We start from the raw sequence: 20857 nt of genomic DNA on the forward strand, positions 1-20857 counted from the left end.
AATCTGATATGCTGGTATGACAAAATATGTAAACTACATATAGTGTCTGGCAGTAGCTGACTCGTGAGGCATCTCTCTTTCTTCTCATCACCAATCATATCTTTCACAAATCGATGTTATCTCATGTGACGCAGTTCCAACCACGCCTGGTAGCTTTCAAAACATCTGGGCTGCGGTTAAATAAAAAATACATCATATATCTTTTCTTTAACACTTTTCATTGACCTCAGTGGATAACATCATGAGGTGAGGTGTGTGTGTGGGAGACAGGGGGGAAAGGGAAGGAGAGAAATACGAGTAGGAGGAGACAGAGTGTGTTATTAGTTACAGTTGGTGGCATTGTTTCTACACTACACACTACGTGCCTGGATGAGGTATATGACTAAAAATATTTATATTTTAAATTTCAAAACTGAAATGATAAACATTGCTATTTTTTACTGAATTAATTTTCATTGTTAAAACTTTGTAATTACCAGGAGCATAAAAAGGCTACTGAAAACGTTTGGACCATCTACATTTTTCTGGTTTTAAAATCTGGCCCAACTGAATTTCTAATTGAATAATCCTGCTTTAAATTCTCCTGAAACCACAACCAGTACACACAAAGGAAGAAACTAACCACTGAGACTCTGACGTGCTGCGGAAAAGAAGTGTTGACTTTGTATTTCCAGGGACAAGTTAAGGGATTTCTTATTGGTTTAGTGTGTGAGCAACCAGAGGCACTTCCACATCACTGCACGTGGATGAATAGATGGATAGACTCTTGAAGACACCCAAAGAGGTAGATGAGAAATAAAATATGGTAGAAAATGTGTCTGGAAGTAGCCTATGTCCATGTTAGCACCCTACACTCATTTGTAAATGCCAAATAAAATAAGTTTTACTCAGTAAGGACAGATTAGTCCTTACTGAGTTTCAATTTGTGTTGGCATGCTGATCTAGCCTAATGTATCTGATCTAAGTCTTACGTAGCCTAATGTCTACTTTATCACTGTAACTGTAGTCAACCAGAAAGGTCATCAGTTGGAAAGACATCACTGGTCGCTTAGTCGCAGAAAACAAAAAGTGAAACTCTATTAGGAGCTGCGCCTTGTCAAAATAAATCAAAACTATATGACTGAACCATGTGGAGATTTAATTTGAAAGGACAGACACAGGAAGTGGCCACGCTCAGCAGTCAGACAGGAGTCACGTTACAAACCAATCACAGCCGACAGATATCTTTCCCTTCTTATGTAAATATTCAGTCTGATAAATACAGGCAAGTTGATCATGTTAGTGCAGGGCTGCCCAGAGCTTTACATCTGTCCCACAGATGATAGGCCTACACACTTATAAACAGCTCCTGGAGGAAGATCAGCTCTGCAGTCAAGACCTCTGACACAACCTGCCACTGCGCCCTTGAAAGCTGGCACAAAAAGACACAAGAGTAGCACCCAGTGCCCGACCTCGCGTCTTCCAGGCAGTTAAAGATGCGGCATGTGTACAGCCTCTAATTTCCAGGGCTGGTACCTGCGGTTATTCCACAGGCTAGTTAATAACATGTCGGGCAGGAAATCCAAAGTGTGGGATCATTTTGAGAAGGTGAAGGACGAACCCAAGGTGATATGTAAACTCATCTTCATTGGTCAACTACAAACATGACGTATCATCTGAAACATGGAAGTAGCTACATGCCCATTAGCCCACAGCGTCATTAACAGGTGGCTCGCTCAGTGTGTGACGTGCACTAGTAGATAAAATATAGGCCTATATTAATGAAGGTTCATTAGTACGGTTTTGTATTTCTCTGTAATGTAGCACAGTGTTAACAATGTTACTGATACTATTCTTTCTCACACCTTCAACTCAAACCATTGTGATGCCCCGCCCAAAATATATCATTTAATAATTAAATTAACATCATAAACATGCAGGCAACTAGTCGACTATTGGCCCTAAATGATGAGTATTGGTCGACTAGAAAAGTTTTCAGTTGAGGGCAGCCCGACAAAATCTAAATAAATGTATATGTATTTGAACAATGTAAAAGTTTCCTCCCATTTTGTTCCTGAAATCCACCCTGAATGCACCTCTCTGCTAGGATCAGGATAATCCACAGTTTTTAGATCAAAGGTATCCTGATCCTACTAAAAAGTTCTGAGCAGCTCATACTGAAGGTCTGATCCTGATCAAAACCAAAAACTGGATTACATAATCTAATCCCATTAAACAATCAGTTTTCAAGATCTTTTCCAATCTGATTTCTTCTGAACAACTGGGCCCAGAATCCTAAGCCTTGACATCCAGTACTTAAGTTATCTACACACGCAGTCTCCTTTCCTTTGATCCCTGTAAAAATCTGTCAAACACATTTATGGCTGGAGCTACCGCAATGTGTTGTAGGCCTGACACATACTCCTTGAGAGGTGAGTCAGAGTTTAAAGGTCGATGTACATTTAGAAACCAAATCTGATAGAGATATGGTTCTGTTTCGGACCATATTAGGCCTGGACTTGATTTGCTAAATATTAAAAATTTAAAATTAGTCACAAATGTAGCAACTTTACTGTGATTAAACACTCGCAACACTGTACAGGTACTCTGTCACAGTGTTTATGTGGAGGTAAATTAATGCACCTGTAGTTTGTGTACAGAATGATTTAGTCTTCGGACCGAGGTTGATTGTCAGGTTGCTTTGAAGTCCATTTCCAGACTCTTTTAATAGCTGACAAATGCTAACTGACATTTAACCTAATCTGACCCACCTTTGTAGCAGTGTGTGTAATTATGACGGACTTAACTTCAAAGTCCTTCTCCTCAAAGTGTTGACATTATTTTGTCTGTATGACCACGTGGCTTCAGGCAGGTTGACAATGGCCATACAAAGATCAGATCATCGGCACTGATGTAATACTAGTTTCAGTTCAGGACGAGCCACTTGTTGTCTTCCTGTTTGTAATGCACACATGTACACAAAGGCGGTTTCAGGAACCGTGCTAGGACAATAGAGGGGCGAAGTCCCTCCCTCCCTTCCTGTGGACCACCATGGCAAAAAATGTGCCTCCATGTATGTACGGCAGACTGAGAGGACAGTCCAGCCAGCCAGAGAACGCGTTTCGCGTGTATAAATAAACCAACAGACAGTGGGAGGAAGGAAGGAGGAGCAGGAAACAGCAGAGAGTGTTAGTAGTTCGTCGATAGAGAGTAGTGGAAGTTTTTTTTAGTTATAAATTTTGCGAATGGACCACACTTACCACGCAACAGGAGAGAATGAACCCGAATGTCATCTGCGAGGAGAAGAAGACGCAACTTCACTCCTTGTGATGCACTCTCTGCGGCACTCTTCCTCCTGATGATATATCTCCCCAACGATGGTAGCACCGAATCCCATTCTGTGCAGCAAAATGGGAGCGCCCACTCAGCATCCAAGTTCCTCATCTGTATGCTCCGGCTCAAACAGGTATGGCTCTGGGTCTGTGTCCGCTACAAGAAACTCTTCAAAATCGCATTCAAAGTCGTCCACTGCAGCTACTATAGTCCGGAGATTTTGCTAGGCTAAATAAACAGCTGAGCTCTGTTTACAGGCTACACAGTCAGTCAATGTGCGGGCTGGAGATTGGTGGAGCAGAGTAGGGGAGGGGGTGCCTGCTAGGTATTGTAAACGAGAATGTGTGTATGGAGTGTGTGTGTTACGCTAGAAGAGTCAGAGTTTGGGACGGAGTCTTTTACCCCCTGGAGTGTTACCGGAGTTTTTGGAGTGCTCAAATAAACTGGCCTTTTTCCCGAACGTTCCTCTGGTCTCCTGCTCGTGAGGGATTCATTACAATATTGTAGTATGGCTTAGATTTTTAAATAAACATTCACCTCGTCGCTAGATAGACCTACTCCTGAAAAACTCTTGTCTGCGCAAGGCTTTTTGTCCCTACGAGGCCACCGTCATTTACCCGACGGGAGGGGTGAGCGAGTGAGCCCTGCAATCTAGAATTTGACCACTGATGTCACTGTTTTCAACCCATTTTACACACTGGCTCTTTAAGTATGAAACTGTGGCAATGTATTTAAAAAAAAAAAAAAAACTACACATCCAAAAGTCCTGTGACATCATACCTCTCTCTCTCTTGCTGAAGCTACAATACCTGTGTGTTTCATACTCACATAAGCAGTGAGTCTTGCTTGTTCTTCCGCTTCCAGAGACATTTCACACAAACTAATAGTACTGTAACAAATTGCAACTTTCTTGGCTTGCAAAATTATTTTCTAAAGCTATCTATCTTCTATATTTTTAGCCTTAGTGGGCAAAAATCCCATAATAAACTTTAAGAATATTGCAATTCAGGTGGACTGAGAGAAAACTAGACCTTTGCACCTCCTCTTGGCTCTGTTTTAAGGCTTCAGAAAATCCAGCCAGTGACGGGAGACTTTGACCAATCACAGGTCATTTCAGAGAGAGGGCGTTCCTACTGACTGTTGAATGTAGATGCAAGTGCACGTCCCTTCAGTTAAAGTCTGATTCAATGGCGGAGAATCCTGCAGAGAGAGTTGCTATTCCAGCATTGGGCAACCAAGAAGATTATCAGAAAGAGAGTCTAAGAGAAAGTCTGACATAAGTAAAGTAAAATGTGTCAGTCTCAAAGTGTTTCAGCAATGGAGAAAAAATGTTGCTAACAGTTTAGCCTTGTGCTAACTGAAGCTAAAGGCTAACAGCTACAGCTTCAAGTTCACATGTATGTAGCTAACGTCAGCTTGAGCCTCGAATCACAGTGTGTCCTCTGGCTCACTCTCTACTGCAACAGACCACCCGACTGGGAGGAGAGTGGGCTGCAGCTCTGGAGACGCCCCCAAGCCAGCGCAAAGCCCAGAGCCAAGGGACTGGACAACCCTTACTCCCCGCTGGATCAGCAAACTGCCATTACACACATTAGCCCCGCTGATGCTGGCCACCAGCCCACTGTGACACCAAGTGGCAGGGGATATTCACAGGCCAAATTCATGTCACTAAAGCAGTAGACTTAAGGTCTGTATCCTCCCAATGGATCAGTCCACAGCAGGAAGCTAGGTGGCGATGGCTAGCTAGCTAATTCTTGCCTCATCTGTGGTCTGATCAGAGAGACAGAAGGTCGAGGAGGGACTGAGTGAATGGGCTGCATGAAACTACAATAAAATAAGATTAAATAAATCAATGTATGGGAAACGCCCCTCCCACCAGGTTGCCTGGTGGGAGGGGCTAAGAACTTTTCCAGATTTCTACCAACCCCAGTTTTAAATTGACAAATATATGGATTTATTGTGACAAAACTCAAACGGTATCAAAAAATGATAAGGTCCCATGGGGGACGCTGGAAAGGGAAGGACTTCACCTCTTTATAAATCCTTAACCAGTCTTGCTTAACTTCAAGCTTGTTACATTCAGCACAAAACGTGTTACAGAAGTCCTTTCCCACACATCTGTTATGCTAAAAGCACCACATTATTCGATCACCACAACTGAGGCTTAAGTATTTCTGCACATATTGAACACAGGTGCACTTACTGGGACCATAGCTGTATTATGCAAGAATACCTTTTACAAGAGCTCAACAAATGCCCTATAGACTCAGAGAACTCATGAATCAAGTGTGTGATAGTGCGCACACACGCAAGGAGACAAATACAGATCTGAACACAATTAAACACATTCATTTAGACTTTAGAGATGGCATCAGTACATTTTGTTTTTGCTCATTGCTGGAATGATTTGCTTGTATTACACTTTATCTCTGCACACGCAAACACACATTCGCAGTCGACAGATAAACGATACTGCAACATGTGTTCTTAGGTAACGTCCCGAGCTGTCTCATCGAAATACTGCCCCTACGGCTACAATGTGATGGACAGTGTAAGAATGTGTGTGTGCTTGTGACGCAGAGAGGCCTCAACACATGGGAGTAGTGAATCTCCAGCTGCTCCTAATTCTCCCTCGTGGGTCTCTTCTGGCAAACGGTGTAAACCGCATGCTAATGTGTGCAACCTCAGAGCTGTGTGTGTGTGTGTGTGTGTGTGTGTGTGTTTCTATCTTGTCAGTATCAGTGTGCCCTTTCTCTGCATCGCAGTATGTGTGACATCTGCAGGAAATGAGAGCCATCCTCCTATAGCTGATGAAGACAAAGGGACTGACAGACTCTATGGGCTCACTGAAGCCAGACTGTTGGAGAACATCCAAACTCTTTTAAAACTTTTTGCCCTTTTTCCTAAATGGGTGACGATGACAGATCGCTCTGAACCGACACTGTGTCTTGTAAGTAATCTGGAGCCGTGGGGAACTACAGAAAAAGGAAAACGTCGTGCTTCAATGACAAGTACTTAGGTCATATGCCAACAGTATGGCCCCAACAACAATGCACACACACTCTATGTGCGTGGCGTAGTGTTTAATAAGTGGAGACTTTGCCTCAACAAGGGCCTAAAACCACACAAACTGCACCAGCTCTGCATAATGAATAAATGTGGTTTGAACTGGGAACTCTACAAGATTTTCCGATGTGGAATTGTGGGAGACCCCACAAGTAAAAAGTGCTTTCGCAATGTCTTCTTAATGTAGCCCACACACTTCTCGATAATATAACCAAGCTCAACCTGAGATCTCACTCCAGCCTACATTATCTTGCACGACTTTGCTTATGATGTGTGTGCTATTGTGCACAGAGTGAATACAAAGAGATAGCCCTAAAAATATTCACACAAAACCGCGGCTGTAAAAACAGGCCAAGAACAGTTAGGGCTATTTTGGAGAGCAAAGTGGATCCGATGTAATGAGAAGGCACTGTTTATGAAACATAGACAAGTGAGTAAGCTTTAGCATGAATCAGTATTCTAAGGTTTGGCTCTCACAGGTATAAAAACGCAGTGAGACACATGCAAATTTTCCTTGCATTCATGTGGTGTTGGAATAAATGGAGAAATTACTTCCAGGCCGGGAAAATTTACCTTAACGTTCCCACATGCTGGAACAACTCGGAAAGTTGGTGAAAAATTTTGGTACACGAGATGTCGTCATATATGCAGACACAAAGAAAAGTCATTGCTTTGCAAGTCACATCTAAGGGTGCTCTCAGACCTAGAGTTTGCATTGTAAGCATTTACAAGAGGACCAGATCAAAAGCCTTGTGCGAAAAAGCTGCTCTTGATTGGTCAGAATTTCCATGTGGGAAAAATCCAGGAAGTAAACAAAGCGTTGAAGAAGAGTACACTTGCAAGATAAATGTGACACTTTCTAATGTCACAATGGAGGGACAATTACGCAGGTTGATTTTAGCGCTGCTCATCGTGGACTATATTGCTGTCATTGTTCATTTTAGTCAAACCATACAGTTTGAAAACGAGGCGCGGCTCCAACTAGAAAACAATGTTTTGATGCATTGGATGTGCTGAATGTGCATATTAAGGCAGTACAGGAGGAGGTGCACATTAATAATCCTCCAGGACTGTAACATGCTCATGTTTAACCCAAACAATGTGTCATGTGACTGCAGTTGGTTCGGATCGAGGTCGGAACACGTTCTCACTACAAACCAACCACACCAGAGTTCGTTTGTAACCGGACTGAGACCACCTCTTCAAGAAGGTCTCGGTCTGATTGTTGTGGTGCACACCTGAGTGTGACTGCTGTGCTCACACCTGCCCAAAAAAAAACGCACTTAGGGGGCAAACAAACTTGAGTTTGACTGAACCGAACCAAACGGAGCAGGTATGAAAGCACCCTCTGTCCCAAGTTAAGACAGGCAAGTCCAAGGTCAAGTCCAAAGTCCTCAACTTTGAGTATCAAGTCCTAAACAAAGACTAATGCGCTCCTCACCAAACATAATCTGACTAGGAAAATTCATCTGAATGCCCCCTCAAATCAGAACAACAATTTGGAAAGCTAGCGAAAATTTTGGCACGAGTTGCCGAGTTGATGCCACCTATGCAGAGGCATGGCGGACGAAAGTAATTGTTTGGAATGTTTGGTAGAAACAAGTCATTGCTTCAAAAGTCTCAACAAAGTCAAAAGTCAAGACAGGCAAGTTCAGAGTCAAGACCCAGGTCCTACACTTACAGTTTCAAGTCCTAAACAATTCATAATGCCCTCCTCACCAAATGTAATCTGACTAGAAAATTCACCTGAATGCTCTCTCAAGTAGGAACAACTTGGCAAGTTGGATACAATTTTGACATGAGTTGCAGAGTAGATTTCATATATGCAGAGACATGGCGTATGAAAGTAAATGTTTGGTTGATGGCAGAGATGGAACCAAGTCATTGCTTCCCAAGTCTCATCTAAGTCTCAAGTCTTTGCACTCAAGTCCCAAGTCAAGACAGGCATGTTCCAAGTCAAGACCCAGGACCTAAACTTCAGAGTTTCAAGTCTTAAACAAGTCATAATGTGCTCTTCACCAAATGTAATTCGACTGGGAAAATTCATGTCCAGTTAAGTCAGAACAATAACTTTGAAAATTGGTGAAAATTTTGGTGCACGAGTTGCCAAGTTGACGTCAAAGATACAGGAACACGGCAGACAAAAGTAAATGTTAAGGTGATACCAGAGGAGGGACCACGTTATTGCTTTGCAGGTTACCATTACAATTAGGCTTTGCAGTCATGTCCCAGGTCCTGAACTTTGAGGTTGAAATTCTAAACGAGTCATAATGTGCTCTTCACCAAATGTAATGCCATTTTAACAACAGAGTAAAAATGTATTAAATTCCCAAAAACGTGAACGCTTTTTAAATTTGTACATATTTGTGACAAGTTGGAAGTTGTTGCGTCTCTGTTATTTTCAATATGCACAAATTACATACTGCAACTGGTTTTGTGATAATCACCATGTATTTTTTGTACATGAACAAAATTATCTTTGGTATCATTATTTCTTACTGGCGCTCAGTAACATAAACTATGTTCTCCATGATTCTCTCCTGCAACTTGACTGATCTGGGGAATTAAGTTTTGACCTGCTGGAAATGAACAGCGTAAATATTAGCTCATCAAGGAAGTGAAAGGAAATAGGTTGATCTATGGCACACATTCAAGTGAAGTCACGACAAAACCACTGTGTAATACAGTATGAAGATTCAGACTGTTTTCAACTTGTTGTTTAAATGTTCTAAGCAATAAAATACAACACGTCGTCTTTGTATTTGTGTCCATGTTGTTTCCACATTACGATTTTAAGCACATGAATGCAGCACATATCAGACATCTTTATTTAGAGCTGACAGGGATCTGTGAGGGCCTGAAATGTTCAGAGGTGACAAAAATGAATCTTTACAAACATCACACTGCAATAACATTCGGTCGGAGTATCGTCTGCTATTAAGGAATGCTCACTTTGAGTGTTGGGTGAGACCAAACTGCCTCAACTGGATCCAATTTTAAAATACAGCAGGATTATTTGACATGTAAAACTGGATGTCAAGCCTGAGCCACTGCAAATGGAAAATCTTTGTCTCCCTCTAGTGGTTCACAACTCAAACTGTCAAAGCCCTTATATATTTAAGTCCATGGATGAATGTCAGATGCAATGGAAACTGTACAGCCTTCTGGGACAAGCTTGTGCCCAGATAAATAAACTTACTCAACTTGACACGATGCCCTCATGATCATAATCTCATCAACTAAAGCGTCGTCAAACAGCAATCACAGCGTCATAGCTGCCTGCTCTTAAATATCTGTCTTTCATTAACACAATGAAACCTGTTAATACAGCAATATTTAAACATTTATTGATGTTTGTATCAATATTTTGAACAGCAGTCAGTGGTGGGAGCACATGCCAATGTCGTATCTCATCATCAACCATTGACATACATTAGCACCGTCCAGTTGTAAGTCAGTCTGTGGACAAAACACTACGCTAACATGGTCCCTTTATACAGTAGAGCACTGAGTCTTGGCAATGGTGTTGTATTATTGCAAAGGATATAAATGAAAAAATGTCACATGGATATTTCACTTTTAGGTCTTTGAAACAGAAACAACTTGGTACATATTTCTCATACTTTATACTCCACAACAGCCGAGCCGAGACTTCTCACCTCTACAGTATAGCGGCAACAAGGCCACTCATTGTTCCATGAGTAATAGCTACGGGAAAAGGGGATGGCGAGTGATAGATTAAGCTGCGAAAAACAACATAGTCTTTGCTTTCTTTAGCTCTCACAAAAGGTCAGCTTCTTCACTGTAGAGAATGAGACCTCAGTGTGTCTGGGAGATGATGAAAATGGGTCTTAAATTCACAGAGGGGAATGTTTGCTAATGTCAAACCCATCTGACATGTGTATTTATCTGTCACACATGAAGATCAATAGCTGATTTTGATGTATTGCAAAATGTATATCACACTCAGTACAGGACATGACCAGTGGCAACCACTAGGTGGAGTTATAGATTCAGGAATCAGGCAACCATTGGAGAAAATGACTTTTCTTTTTCTTAAGACTGTCTGAGCATTTCCTTATGTTTGTAGCCGTACATTTAAAGTCAATAACGACGCTATAGTTCAACATTCAGTGCTGCTACTTTCAGGAATATAGACATAACTACAAATATAAAGATATCGTTTATCACAGTGCATTGTCAGCTCCCTTTGAGATTTCAGGCACAAAATTAGTAATTATTCACCAGCAGAATTGTTTAAGAGGCACATTGTGTTTCCAAAATATACATCCAGACAAATACCTTTCTTCAACAGCAGTGTAAACTGTGTAACCTTTGGATCATCATTAGTTGAACAGAGAATGTATACGACTACGTCCCTTTCTTTTGTCCTGCTCAAACAGAAGCATGCATCTAAGCCAAGGCAGTAATGCGAACAGACGTGCTGTTCCAGTGGGCCGAGATCGCAGTCAGGTTTCAGAAATGTTTAAGCCTGGATTTAAGTGCTTTGTCACACAAGTACAAGAAGACCCAAATTCTTCTGCCTGTCTAGCAGTGGCACTGTGTTTCTGACTGCGATGTGGGTGCCCTGGAATGTGTCTGTGCACTTGGCTTAGGTCAGAGTTCATGGTTCAGAGTTCAGTGTTAAGGTGTCAGCAGGTCATTGCTCCATCTGCCTGTTGAAGGTGGTGTGTTGTGGGGCCTGGTGTGCTCAGTAAGGCTCCATCTTGATCCTTCTGTACAAGCAGCTGGTGAACACCATCCCACAGACCTGAAAACAGGAAGTGTTAGGTCAACAAGTGGTGCTCCATGACATGCACGGAAGACTGCAGGAAGCTTGGATGCTGTTGACTGTTGGGGACAGAGAGGGGCTAAAGGTGATGGGGTTAGAGACTGCTGGAAAGTATGGAGGTGGTTGCTATGGGGATGGCAGGAGTCAAGCAGCTGTTGTTGCAGCAACATGTGTGTGCACAGGCTTGCGCAAGCAGATACGAAACGAAACACTGGGGTCAAACAGAGGATTTACGCACAAATATTGATCTTAGTGGTTCACTTTGTTCACAGCAAAAGGCTCCAAAAACTAAACTGGTGACGAAACAATATGAAGTAACATTATTATGGCTTTGTCTGGTCATAATAATAATTTGCATTCTGCATGAGATAGCAGGGCCATCAGTTCAGCCTCACTGCTCATTTTGACCTCAGAAAATCCTATCAAATGATGAGGTTAACAAATACAAACCGCATTTATAAACTACAGTTAAAGCTACATCCTGACAGCAGTACAGGAGACAGACAGTCTGTGACAACAAGCATGTTCCTCTGCCTCCTCCTAGTGCTTCTAATGGCATTTGCAAGAATCCACTACAGCTAAATGAAAACACACATCAGAGCTGAGGAGTCTATAAAGCAGCTGTCAATCATGTCACTGGAAAACTAGGCAGCGCTGTTCAAATATGAATCAAGATAAAATGCTTTCAGAAACATTTTAGTGTACTCTTTAGCTGTAAAATGAGAAGGTTTGTGACATGGCTGCCATGTTGGCTACAGTTCAGCCAAAACCAGGCCAGTTGAGCACTGCCTACGGCCGGAGCAAACTTTCTTGTTGACCACAGTTCACGAGTAGTGACTAGAGATGTACCGATCCAGCTTTTTCAGTTTCGATACCGATCGCAATGCTGTGACTTTGAGTATCAGCCGATACCGGATACCCAATACCATGGTTGACCTAAAAAGCTATATACCTTTACATGTAGAACAGAAAAGACTAGAGGCATCAGGCATTGATGACTACACAGTTCTTTCCTGAGATAAAATGAAACAAGATGAAACAGATTAGATGAACTATTGATTTTTTACAAAAATAAACAATTGTGCAACAGCAGTTGAAATAGTGTGAAATACCTCCACACAGCAGATTCTTTCTTTCGCTCCATGACGTATGACGTAGCTTGCGTCGCAATAGATTTAAAGGGAAAGGACTGCCTCAGGCGTAGGCTGCATTTTCCGATACCCGATCCATCTATTTTGATGATATCAGGGCCGATATTCGATCCAGATATCGGATCGGTGCATCCCTAGAAGTGACTGATGTGATTGACAGCTGCATTACGGACTCCTTGGCTCTGACTGGTTGTTTTTTTGACTCTTGCGAATGCCATTAGGAGCACTAAGAGGAGACAGAGAAGCATCATATCTTTTCAACAGATTATCTGCCTCATATTCTACTGTCAGGATTTTATGACAGTATAAAAAGTCATTTTTCAATTTTTTTAAATTATTTTATTTAGTTATTGTGTTAATTTAGTGATTGTGTTGTGTGTGCTAAAAAGTTCATTAAAATATTGAAAATAATAATAAAGAGAAATTGTGAAATATTGAAAGAAAGAAGGGGTCTTGTTTTACACAATGGTGTTCCAATATCAGGTCTTATTAAGCAAAACTGTCACGTATAAATTCGGTAAAATCACCAGACACTGAGCCTGTTTACACCTGGTGTTAACATGCGTTTTGGCTATCCGAACATATGTGGACAGCTGAGACACATTGTGGATCCCTCCTCAGTTGCTCTTGGTGCTCAGTGGCCACACTCTCACTAGCTGCTCACTGGCATGTTGGATAATCACGTAATAGGGGCCGATATTATACATTTTTAGGGTTATTGGTATTGGCAATTTTTTTTTTTCCCCCCAATCGATATGCCGATATACAGTTTTGTTTTCCTTAGCTGTGCTGTTTTGCCCCTGATGGCTTCTCACTGCCTGCACAAAGCAAACTCAAGACCTACCTTTTAGCCTGGCTTTTAATTGAGCTCTCTTTTATTTTATTTTTTTTAAATTGTTTTTCATTTTATTTTTAAAATTTTGTATTTATGATTATTGTGTATTTATTTTTATTCATCTGTTTTTATTTAGCTGGCATATTCTTCAACATCGTTACTTATTTGTTTATTTTTAACTTATTTTCCTATTTATTTAAAGATCTAAAATTTTGCTCGTTATTCTGAGTTTTTATCCTGCCTCTGGTGTTTCTTTGTCAGTGTTTATTTTTGTAATTCTGTGTCAACTATGATTTTTACAGCAGACATATATTGGCTGTAAATATCGGCTATCGGTATTGGCATCGGCTCTGAAAAAAACATATCAGTCGATCCCTGTCACATAAACAGTTGTGTCGGTACAGCTGGATATATCGCTGCCAGCAGAATTCAGCATGTCTCCTTGTATAGGGCAATACAATGGATGGTCATGCAACAATTCATCGAATTGATCATAAAATGAGTTCTAGAGTTAGCATGCTATCACCAAAACAACTACCACGTCCTGCACTGATGTCCTTGTCTGGGACGCATTAGGACACATTCATTTTTACACTACAAAAGACGTGTGGTCAAATGCGTCCCAGACCACCAGGGTTTTGAGTGACTGGATCACAATTCTTCTTGGTGGTTTTTTACACTTGTATTCATCCACTGGCTGCCTCTTGGGTGATCAGATCAGCTGAGAAGCATGCTAATACTAGATTTTAATAGGCTCACTGTTGTTTCAAATTCATCTGGAGGTTTATAAGGTTAACAAAGAGACACGATCTGATGTGTAATGTATTAGCTCCAGGGTAAGCACACAGATGTATGCAGAACCTTTAAGAATCCATGAGATACGACCTACAGAGGCACTGTACTACGCTATACTGTACTATAGAAAGGTCCAAAAATAAAGTGAAAACAGCAGGAACAGATATTGACCTCAGCCACTGGGCCTGCCAGGCTTGATGGATAAACAGGCAAATGCCCATATTCAATCTTCCAGTCTCTAAAAGCCCTCTGAGAAAGCCTTATTGAGCGAGTCTGCGTTGTGTTTTGACTCATCACATTCTCTCTTCAGACAGGTTTCTGATTTATTTTTCGTTCCACATCTCTGCCACCACCAGTGACGGATATGTAGAAACAGGATATTTGGCTCAGAGAAGATGAGAAAAACAGCCTCTTTGCTTTTTTTTGTTTGTTTGTTTTCTTGAAGCCTAATTTCAGAAGACAGGGGGGTATTGATACAACAAGGCAATGATGTAACCGAGTAAAAAAAAAAAAAAGAAAGAAATGAAACGCTTATTTCTCTTTGGATGGCAGGTGTCTGCTGGCACCCCAAACAGAGTTCCAGTCAATCACGATTCAAGAAACTCAATGAATAGCCTAGTCTATTTTGGATTTGCAAGTAACTATAGCAACAACATCTCCTGAATGAGGATGAACTAGGAGGTGTCTGGAAAAAGAAATAAATGAAAATACAGGTAAAAATCCCACAATTACCATCTTAAAATATAGTTAAGTCTCATGCTAAGGTCTGAGTTTAAAGTAAAATTGCCACCCCAGATAAACAGCAATACCTTGGTATGTACTGTAAATACACATTTTATCATCGGCATTCATTTCCTGTCAGCGCAGGTACTTCATAGAAGCAGGCATCACTGCATAAAGATGCAGAGCATGACTCTTGCTACCAACATCAGTGTGCAGAAGCAGTGATTAATCAAGCCGTTCCCGTGATGTGTTTGACCTTTATCACATCTCCGTCAGCCACAACAGCCCATTATCACAACATGCAAAGCAACACTCAGCCAAAGCCAGGCAGCTGCATGCTTCACGCTCAGCAAAACATACACATGTTCATTTAGGGCATGTACATGTAGCCCACAGATTAAACACAGAGCGGACAATCACACGAGGACAAGCATGCAGTCAGGTGTCAGATTTCTACAGTGCCTTCCAACCTTTTCTCTCCAGTTGATTAAACCACAAAGCTGCTCTAGAGCTAAATCACAATGTACCGAAGTCCTCCTCTTCTTCTTTATAGAGCAGATAGATAAAGCAGGCTGTCAAGACTGCCCCCGCCAGCTAGATTAACACACCACACACACACAGACATAAACAGAGGGACATACAGTACAGTTCACCACAGACAGGTTAGTGTAGTAACAAGACACACATGTATGGTGACAAAACTACAGCTAGTGTGAATTAACATGAGTTTTTACAGATCTACATTATTTCAGACAGTTACTAGAGACAGGGACGTGACCCAACATTGAGACAGACTGGAGCAGTGGACAAAGACGTGACGTACAGTAGGTCTTCAGGACAAAAGGACACGAAACATAAGTTTAAACTGAAACATGTTAAAGGTTCAGTGTTTAGGATTTAGCGGGATTTATTAGCAGAATAAAATGTGAGATTCAGTAAGCATTTTTTTGGTATTTAAACTGCTGAAAATAGGAATCATCGTGTTTTCGACACCTCGAATGAGCCATTTAAATCTACATTTGGAGCAGGTCCTCATCTAAGGAGATCACCATGCACCGTTGTGTTTCTACAGTAGCCCAGAAAATACAAATCAAACACTGGCTCTTTCGTCACCATTCATGTTTCGCATTGTCCACTGCAATTAGGAGCTCCTCCGCAACAAGGGCATCAGAAAAACACTAATATTTTGATGTGAAACAGTTTTATTGAGTGTTTGTACCACTTTAAATCAGCGGGTCCATTTGTTTCGACGAGAAAGAGACCCCTGTGGATAATTCAGCTCCCAGTAAAAACCTCCTTATCATCTGTATTTCAAAGTTATGAGAGAAAAACAGTGAGCACACATTAGCAGGTGCTGGGCTAACGGCCTTTCTCTAACATTTTAAACAGCAGTATTAAAACACTGATTTGCAGCATTAAACTGATTTATTCAGTGTTTTGCCGGTTTAAATCACCTAATCTGTTTGTTTAGGAGAGGAAGATACCACTGCGGATTCAGCTCCCAGTAAAAACGTCCTGAACAATGAACACTGAAGGAATTTTGACCAGTTTCAGCTGGTTGTAATCTGCAATCCTCACCACTAGATGACACTAAATCTTTTCAAATCTGACACACTGTTCCTTAAAATCACACTACACAGGCTCGCATTGCACATTTTCTCCTCCAGGTATGTTTTATATATTCAGCACCTCATCTGTATGTTAAAGATGATCCATTCAGATCATTGAGGGATGACAAATGATCTTCACATTACAGCAATAGTTAATGGAAAGCTATATTTTTAAATTTCTCCATCACAGACTGGTGATCTCTCAGCTTTTGCTGTTGCAAGCCTCGACTGTAACAGTAGAGAACGTCTGGCCTCATTCTCAGTTCGCATGTTCCTGATTAAAACTGTTCAGCCGAAACCGTATGTAAAATGCTCATGGACATTAAAGGGCATATCTGTTATACGAACACCGCTGGAGAGAATCAGGGCAGGTTTGTTTGGTCTCAAGTTTCCCTGAAGTTAATTTACAAGGAGAGGGTGCAGAGCCACAAGAGGACTGTCAGCCAGCACAGAATTATAAAAAGGTACCCCTGTTTGCCTGGGTGGCCTCTGGAAGCCTTAAAAGCTCAAATCCATCTCAGGCTGGACAAATCAAATAACAGGAACGAACAAAATCAGATAATGATGACTGAGGGACTAGAGTGAGATGAAAGGAAGTTTCCATTAAGAGGTTGTTGACCTTCATAGGTACATTTTCAGTAATGGAAAAATTAAAACCCATCTGTCTGGGTTTACTCGACAAAGGGCAGCATTCATATGCAAAGGTAAAAGCAGTATCAAATTTCTACCAAAATAACAACTGGGCCAGTATGATGCACCGTTTATTCGGGATGAGGACTGCAGAGTAGCATTCTGCTTCTCCAACAACTATCTGGATTTTATTTACCTGCAGACAAGCCACTCCTATCCCCACGGCGCCGATGACCAGCAGGTGGTCGGCCAGAAACTGCTCCAGCTTAGTGATGCAACCACCCTGAAAGGAAAATCATATAATGCATACCATTACACAGATAGCCATATGGCTCACACACCCTTAAAAGCATGCTCTCCATGGCTAGCTTCCAAAGTGTTGGAGCTAACGAGAAAACATCCAGCCACTCCTTACAAAGATACTTCTGTTCATGTCCCCTAAAATGTCTGACCTTGACTTTACTAACTTGTATCAGTGCAAAGTTTATCACTACAGAGGTGTTTTTACATTCCGCTACTGAAGGTGGCGACATCTGTGTCGGTGCGTCACTAATACGAAAACCAGTTGCAGTCCAATATGGGAAACGTATCGACGGGGGGACACAACACTGGCAAAGAAACCTGAAACCTCCAGCGCAGAGCGACTTGTCAGTACAGTGGGGCTGCAACTAACGATTATTTTCACTGTCGACTAACCTGTCGATTATTTCTTCGATTAGTCGACTAATCATTTTATCGAAAAATCACGCCAAAGGGTTTTAGTTCACCGTCATGGGAGAGTGTGTAAAGCTGCCAATATCTGAACGTAAGAAGCTGCAATAACAGTATTTTGTAGTACTTTTCCATGAAAAATGACTCAAACCGATTAGCCAACTACTAAAATAGCCACTGATTATTTTAATAGTCGACTAGTCATCGATTAATCGTTGCAGCCCTACAGTACAGAGAGCAGAGTTAGCATTAGCATAGTTAAAGTTTTGACAGCAAAAATGGTAGAGTGTCGTTTTTGGATGTAAACCGGACCCTGGAGCTTCCTTCCACTATGTACCGAAAACCCCACTGGAGCAGATGACATTGTATGTTTCACAACCATTAATTGCAAGGGCCAGTTAGCCCACAAGCTAACGAACAACATGAATAAAAGATGCTAACGACACTTAACATTCTGATAAGTCTGCTAGTTGCAGATTTTGTTGAACAACAGACGCCTTCTCTGAGTCTGACTGAGGCTCAAAAACGTAGGACTAGATCCCTCCGATGTTTCCTCAAACGCTAACACCAACCATTTTCATGCACATTGCTCTTTTCCCAGTCAACCTAGCGCGAGCAGCGCTGGAGAAATCAGAAAGCAATCCAACCACGAGCAAATTTCTGAATGAGGAAGAGGAGAAGATAATCAACTATTATGGGAAAACCGTGTTAAACCTAATATTGGTATTGGCACAAGTATTTAAAATGTGTCTGGAGAGGGACTGAGATACATTCTCAGACCACTTTCACCCATCTTCCCAAAAGTTGTTTTGCTTTAAGAATTGTGACAAAAAAATATAGCATGTGATATCATGTAGATGTGTTTTGGTTTATTCTGGGGTATGTTCACATTTTATGCCTTTGCACATGATTGTACTGTGAGCACCAAGAGCAGGAACTAAAGGGTTTGACACCAGATGGTGGAAAAAACTTCACCTGATCAGCATGGATAAGCATTCAAAACCTCATCTTTTATTCATTCCCACAGAGCGCTTCAAACTACAGTGTTGTCTCTGTTTCTGTAACTATTTCAGTTCAAGAGGGGTAAAATCGGGACACGGGAAAATATACAAAGTACTCCAGTGATATTGTCTTATAGCTGCAAGCTATGTGCACATTAGTCAATAGAATATTCCTTAACTGCAACATTACAGCTCTGTATTCAAGAGTTTGACTGAATATGGAGTCCATCATTTTCCAGAAGTGTGTGCCCACTGACCTCCACCTTGTAGATGTTGGAGGGGTGGTCTCTCTTGCCACAGTGAGGGGTAATGGTCTTGCAGCAGCTGTCAGGCACCAACCTGCCGTCTGCCTGCTTCGATGAAATGTACACACTCATCATCCAATCATGGGAGTTGTTGCTGCCGCAGCACTTGAACTGGAGAGGCGGAAAGAGGAAAGCATTGGGTTGGGTTCATGACCGCATCAAATGTAATTTTATTACATTCAAAGATTTAATTGAGGTTTTCGAATTAAGCTCTGAATGGATGTCGTCATATTTTACCCTAAAAAATAAATAAATAAATAATCCTGACACAAGATCCTTAATTTGAATAAAGCAATTTATCAGATTGCATGACTTGGCTTTTTTTTTAACTAAATGAACTATCTCTAATGAATAAGTGTATTTTGTGGTGCGTTAGGGTGCCTTCAGATCTAGACTTCGCTTGCTTTGGTTCAAATCAGGGACTAATTTCGTTACAAATCGCATAATTGCCTAGAGTTGGTTCATGTTCGACAACGAGGCGCGGCTCCAACTAGAAAACAATGTTTTGATGCACTGGATGTGCTGAATGTGCATATTAAGGCAGTACAGGAGGAGGTGCACATTAATAATCCTCCAGGACTGTAACATGCTCATGTTTAACCCAAACAATGTGTCATGTGACTGCAGTTGGTTCAGATCCAGATCGGAACACGTTCTCACCACAAACAAACCGCACCAGAGTTCGTTTGTAACCAGACTGAGACCACCTCTTCAAGAAGGTCTCGGTCTGGTTGTTTTGGTGCACACCTGAGTGTGATTGCTGTGTTAACACCTGCCCAAACAAACCGCACTCAGGGGGCAAAAGAATGTGAGTTCAATTGAACTGAACCAAACCAAACAGGGCAGGTGTGAAAGCACCCTTAGATTACTGCTGAAGCGCCCTGTTGATACGCCACATACAGCGAGTAGCATCCCACTGTCTGACACCGTGAGGATGGAAACAGAGGGCTTGGCAGGGATCGAGCACAAGCAAACACACCATCTGTAGTAATTTTGTCTTGACTTCAAGCGGATAGGCTGTTGAAACAGGTGTCGGCTAAAAATTCTAAAACCAGCCACTGGCTATTTGACCAGCCAAGTTGCAGGTGACTCCATCAGCTGATTTGAGCTGAGCTCAGACTGGTCAGCTCACACTGCCGCAACTTTTTTCTGCAACATTCTAAACTGGTTTCGTGTTGTCGCACATCTTTGGCTTAAAGCTTTACACTCCTAAATATCTGGTACAGCCCTAGTTTGGTTTCACAATGTCACACACTGTTAGGAAAGCACAAATCACTCATCTTAAAGTTTAACTTAAATTGATTTATGTGGCTCAAACCATTGTTCCATAACTTTTTGACAACACTTGCGAATGAAGGGAGTTGTTCCCTTTCCTCTCAGGGACTTGGACAAAATGACTTTATTTCACTTCTCATTTTTGGAACAATACTTGGAGCAAATCCCAATGGATAACAGAGCTATGAGCAATTTCTCCTACTGAATCTCAGCGTAATTCAAAACTACTTCCTGTATAGTGGAGTCATTTAAACTGAATCCATGACAAAGTGCGACTACACTTGACCATGCTAGCTGACGAAAAGTGCAGCACGTGATCTTACATAAACCAAACAAAGCCTCAGAGGCCTTTGTAAATACAGTCCGTACATCCTGTTGTAGTCTGTCCACAGCTAATGTGATGGCCTCCCTCCCGGGCTGGGCGTAGTTATCTGTCATCGTCTGGTTGAGATGCTGCTTCAGCTCCTCACTCAGCTGGAAATGAGGAACAAAAAGACAAGAGACAACAGACACAAACAGTGAGAAACAGTGTGTGTGAGCCACAGAGGGAGGCGGAGTATTCATGGCAAAGACCTAAATTTATTTTGTAACCACGAGCTGCTTCATTTGTTACACATGGAACGCATCAAGTGCAGGAGCAGAGACTACAAA

General features: G+C 41.6%; 1 protein-coding gene across 2 annotated transcripts in view; it reads right to left on the reverse strand.

The window, feature by feature from the left end:
* Positions 1-10299: 10299 nt before the first annotated feature.
* Positions 10300-20857, reverse strand: part of tspan11 (tetraspanin 11) — a 28390-nt gene continuing 17832 nt past the window's right edge. Inside the window, exons 5-9 of one of the 2 annotated variants that reach the window (XM_049566257.1) lie at positions 20576-20680; positions 18884-19042; positions 17111-17197; positions 15145-15268; positions 10300-11149 (exon numbers count right to left, since the gene is read on the reverse strand). In XM_049566257.1, the coding sequence (XP_049422214.1) occupies positions 15191-15268; positions 17111-17197; positions 18884-19042; positions 20576-20680 (429 nt within the window). In that variant the 3' untranslated portion in view covers positions 10300-11149; positions 15145-15190. The remainder of the gene's footprint in view (positions 11150-15144; positions 15269-17110; positions 17198-18883; positions 19043-20575; positions 20681-20857) is intronic. The other variant, XM_049566258.1, reaches the window with a different exon arrangement.

This window comes from Epinephelus fuscoguttatus, linkage group LG22 (assembly GCF_011397635.1).
Source record: "Epinephelus fuscoguttatus linkage group LG22, E.fuscoguttatus.final_Chr_v1".
In the NCBI taxonomy this organism is placed as follows: Eukaryota; Metazoa; Chordata; class Actinopteri; order Perciformes; family Serranidae; genus Epinephelus; species Epinephelus fuscoguttatus.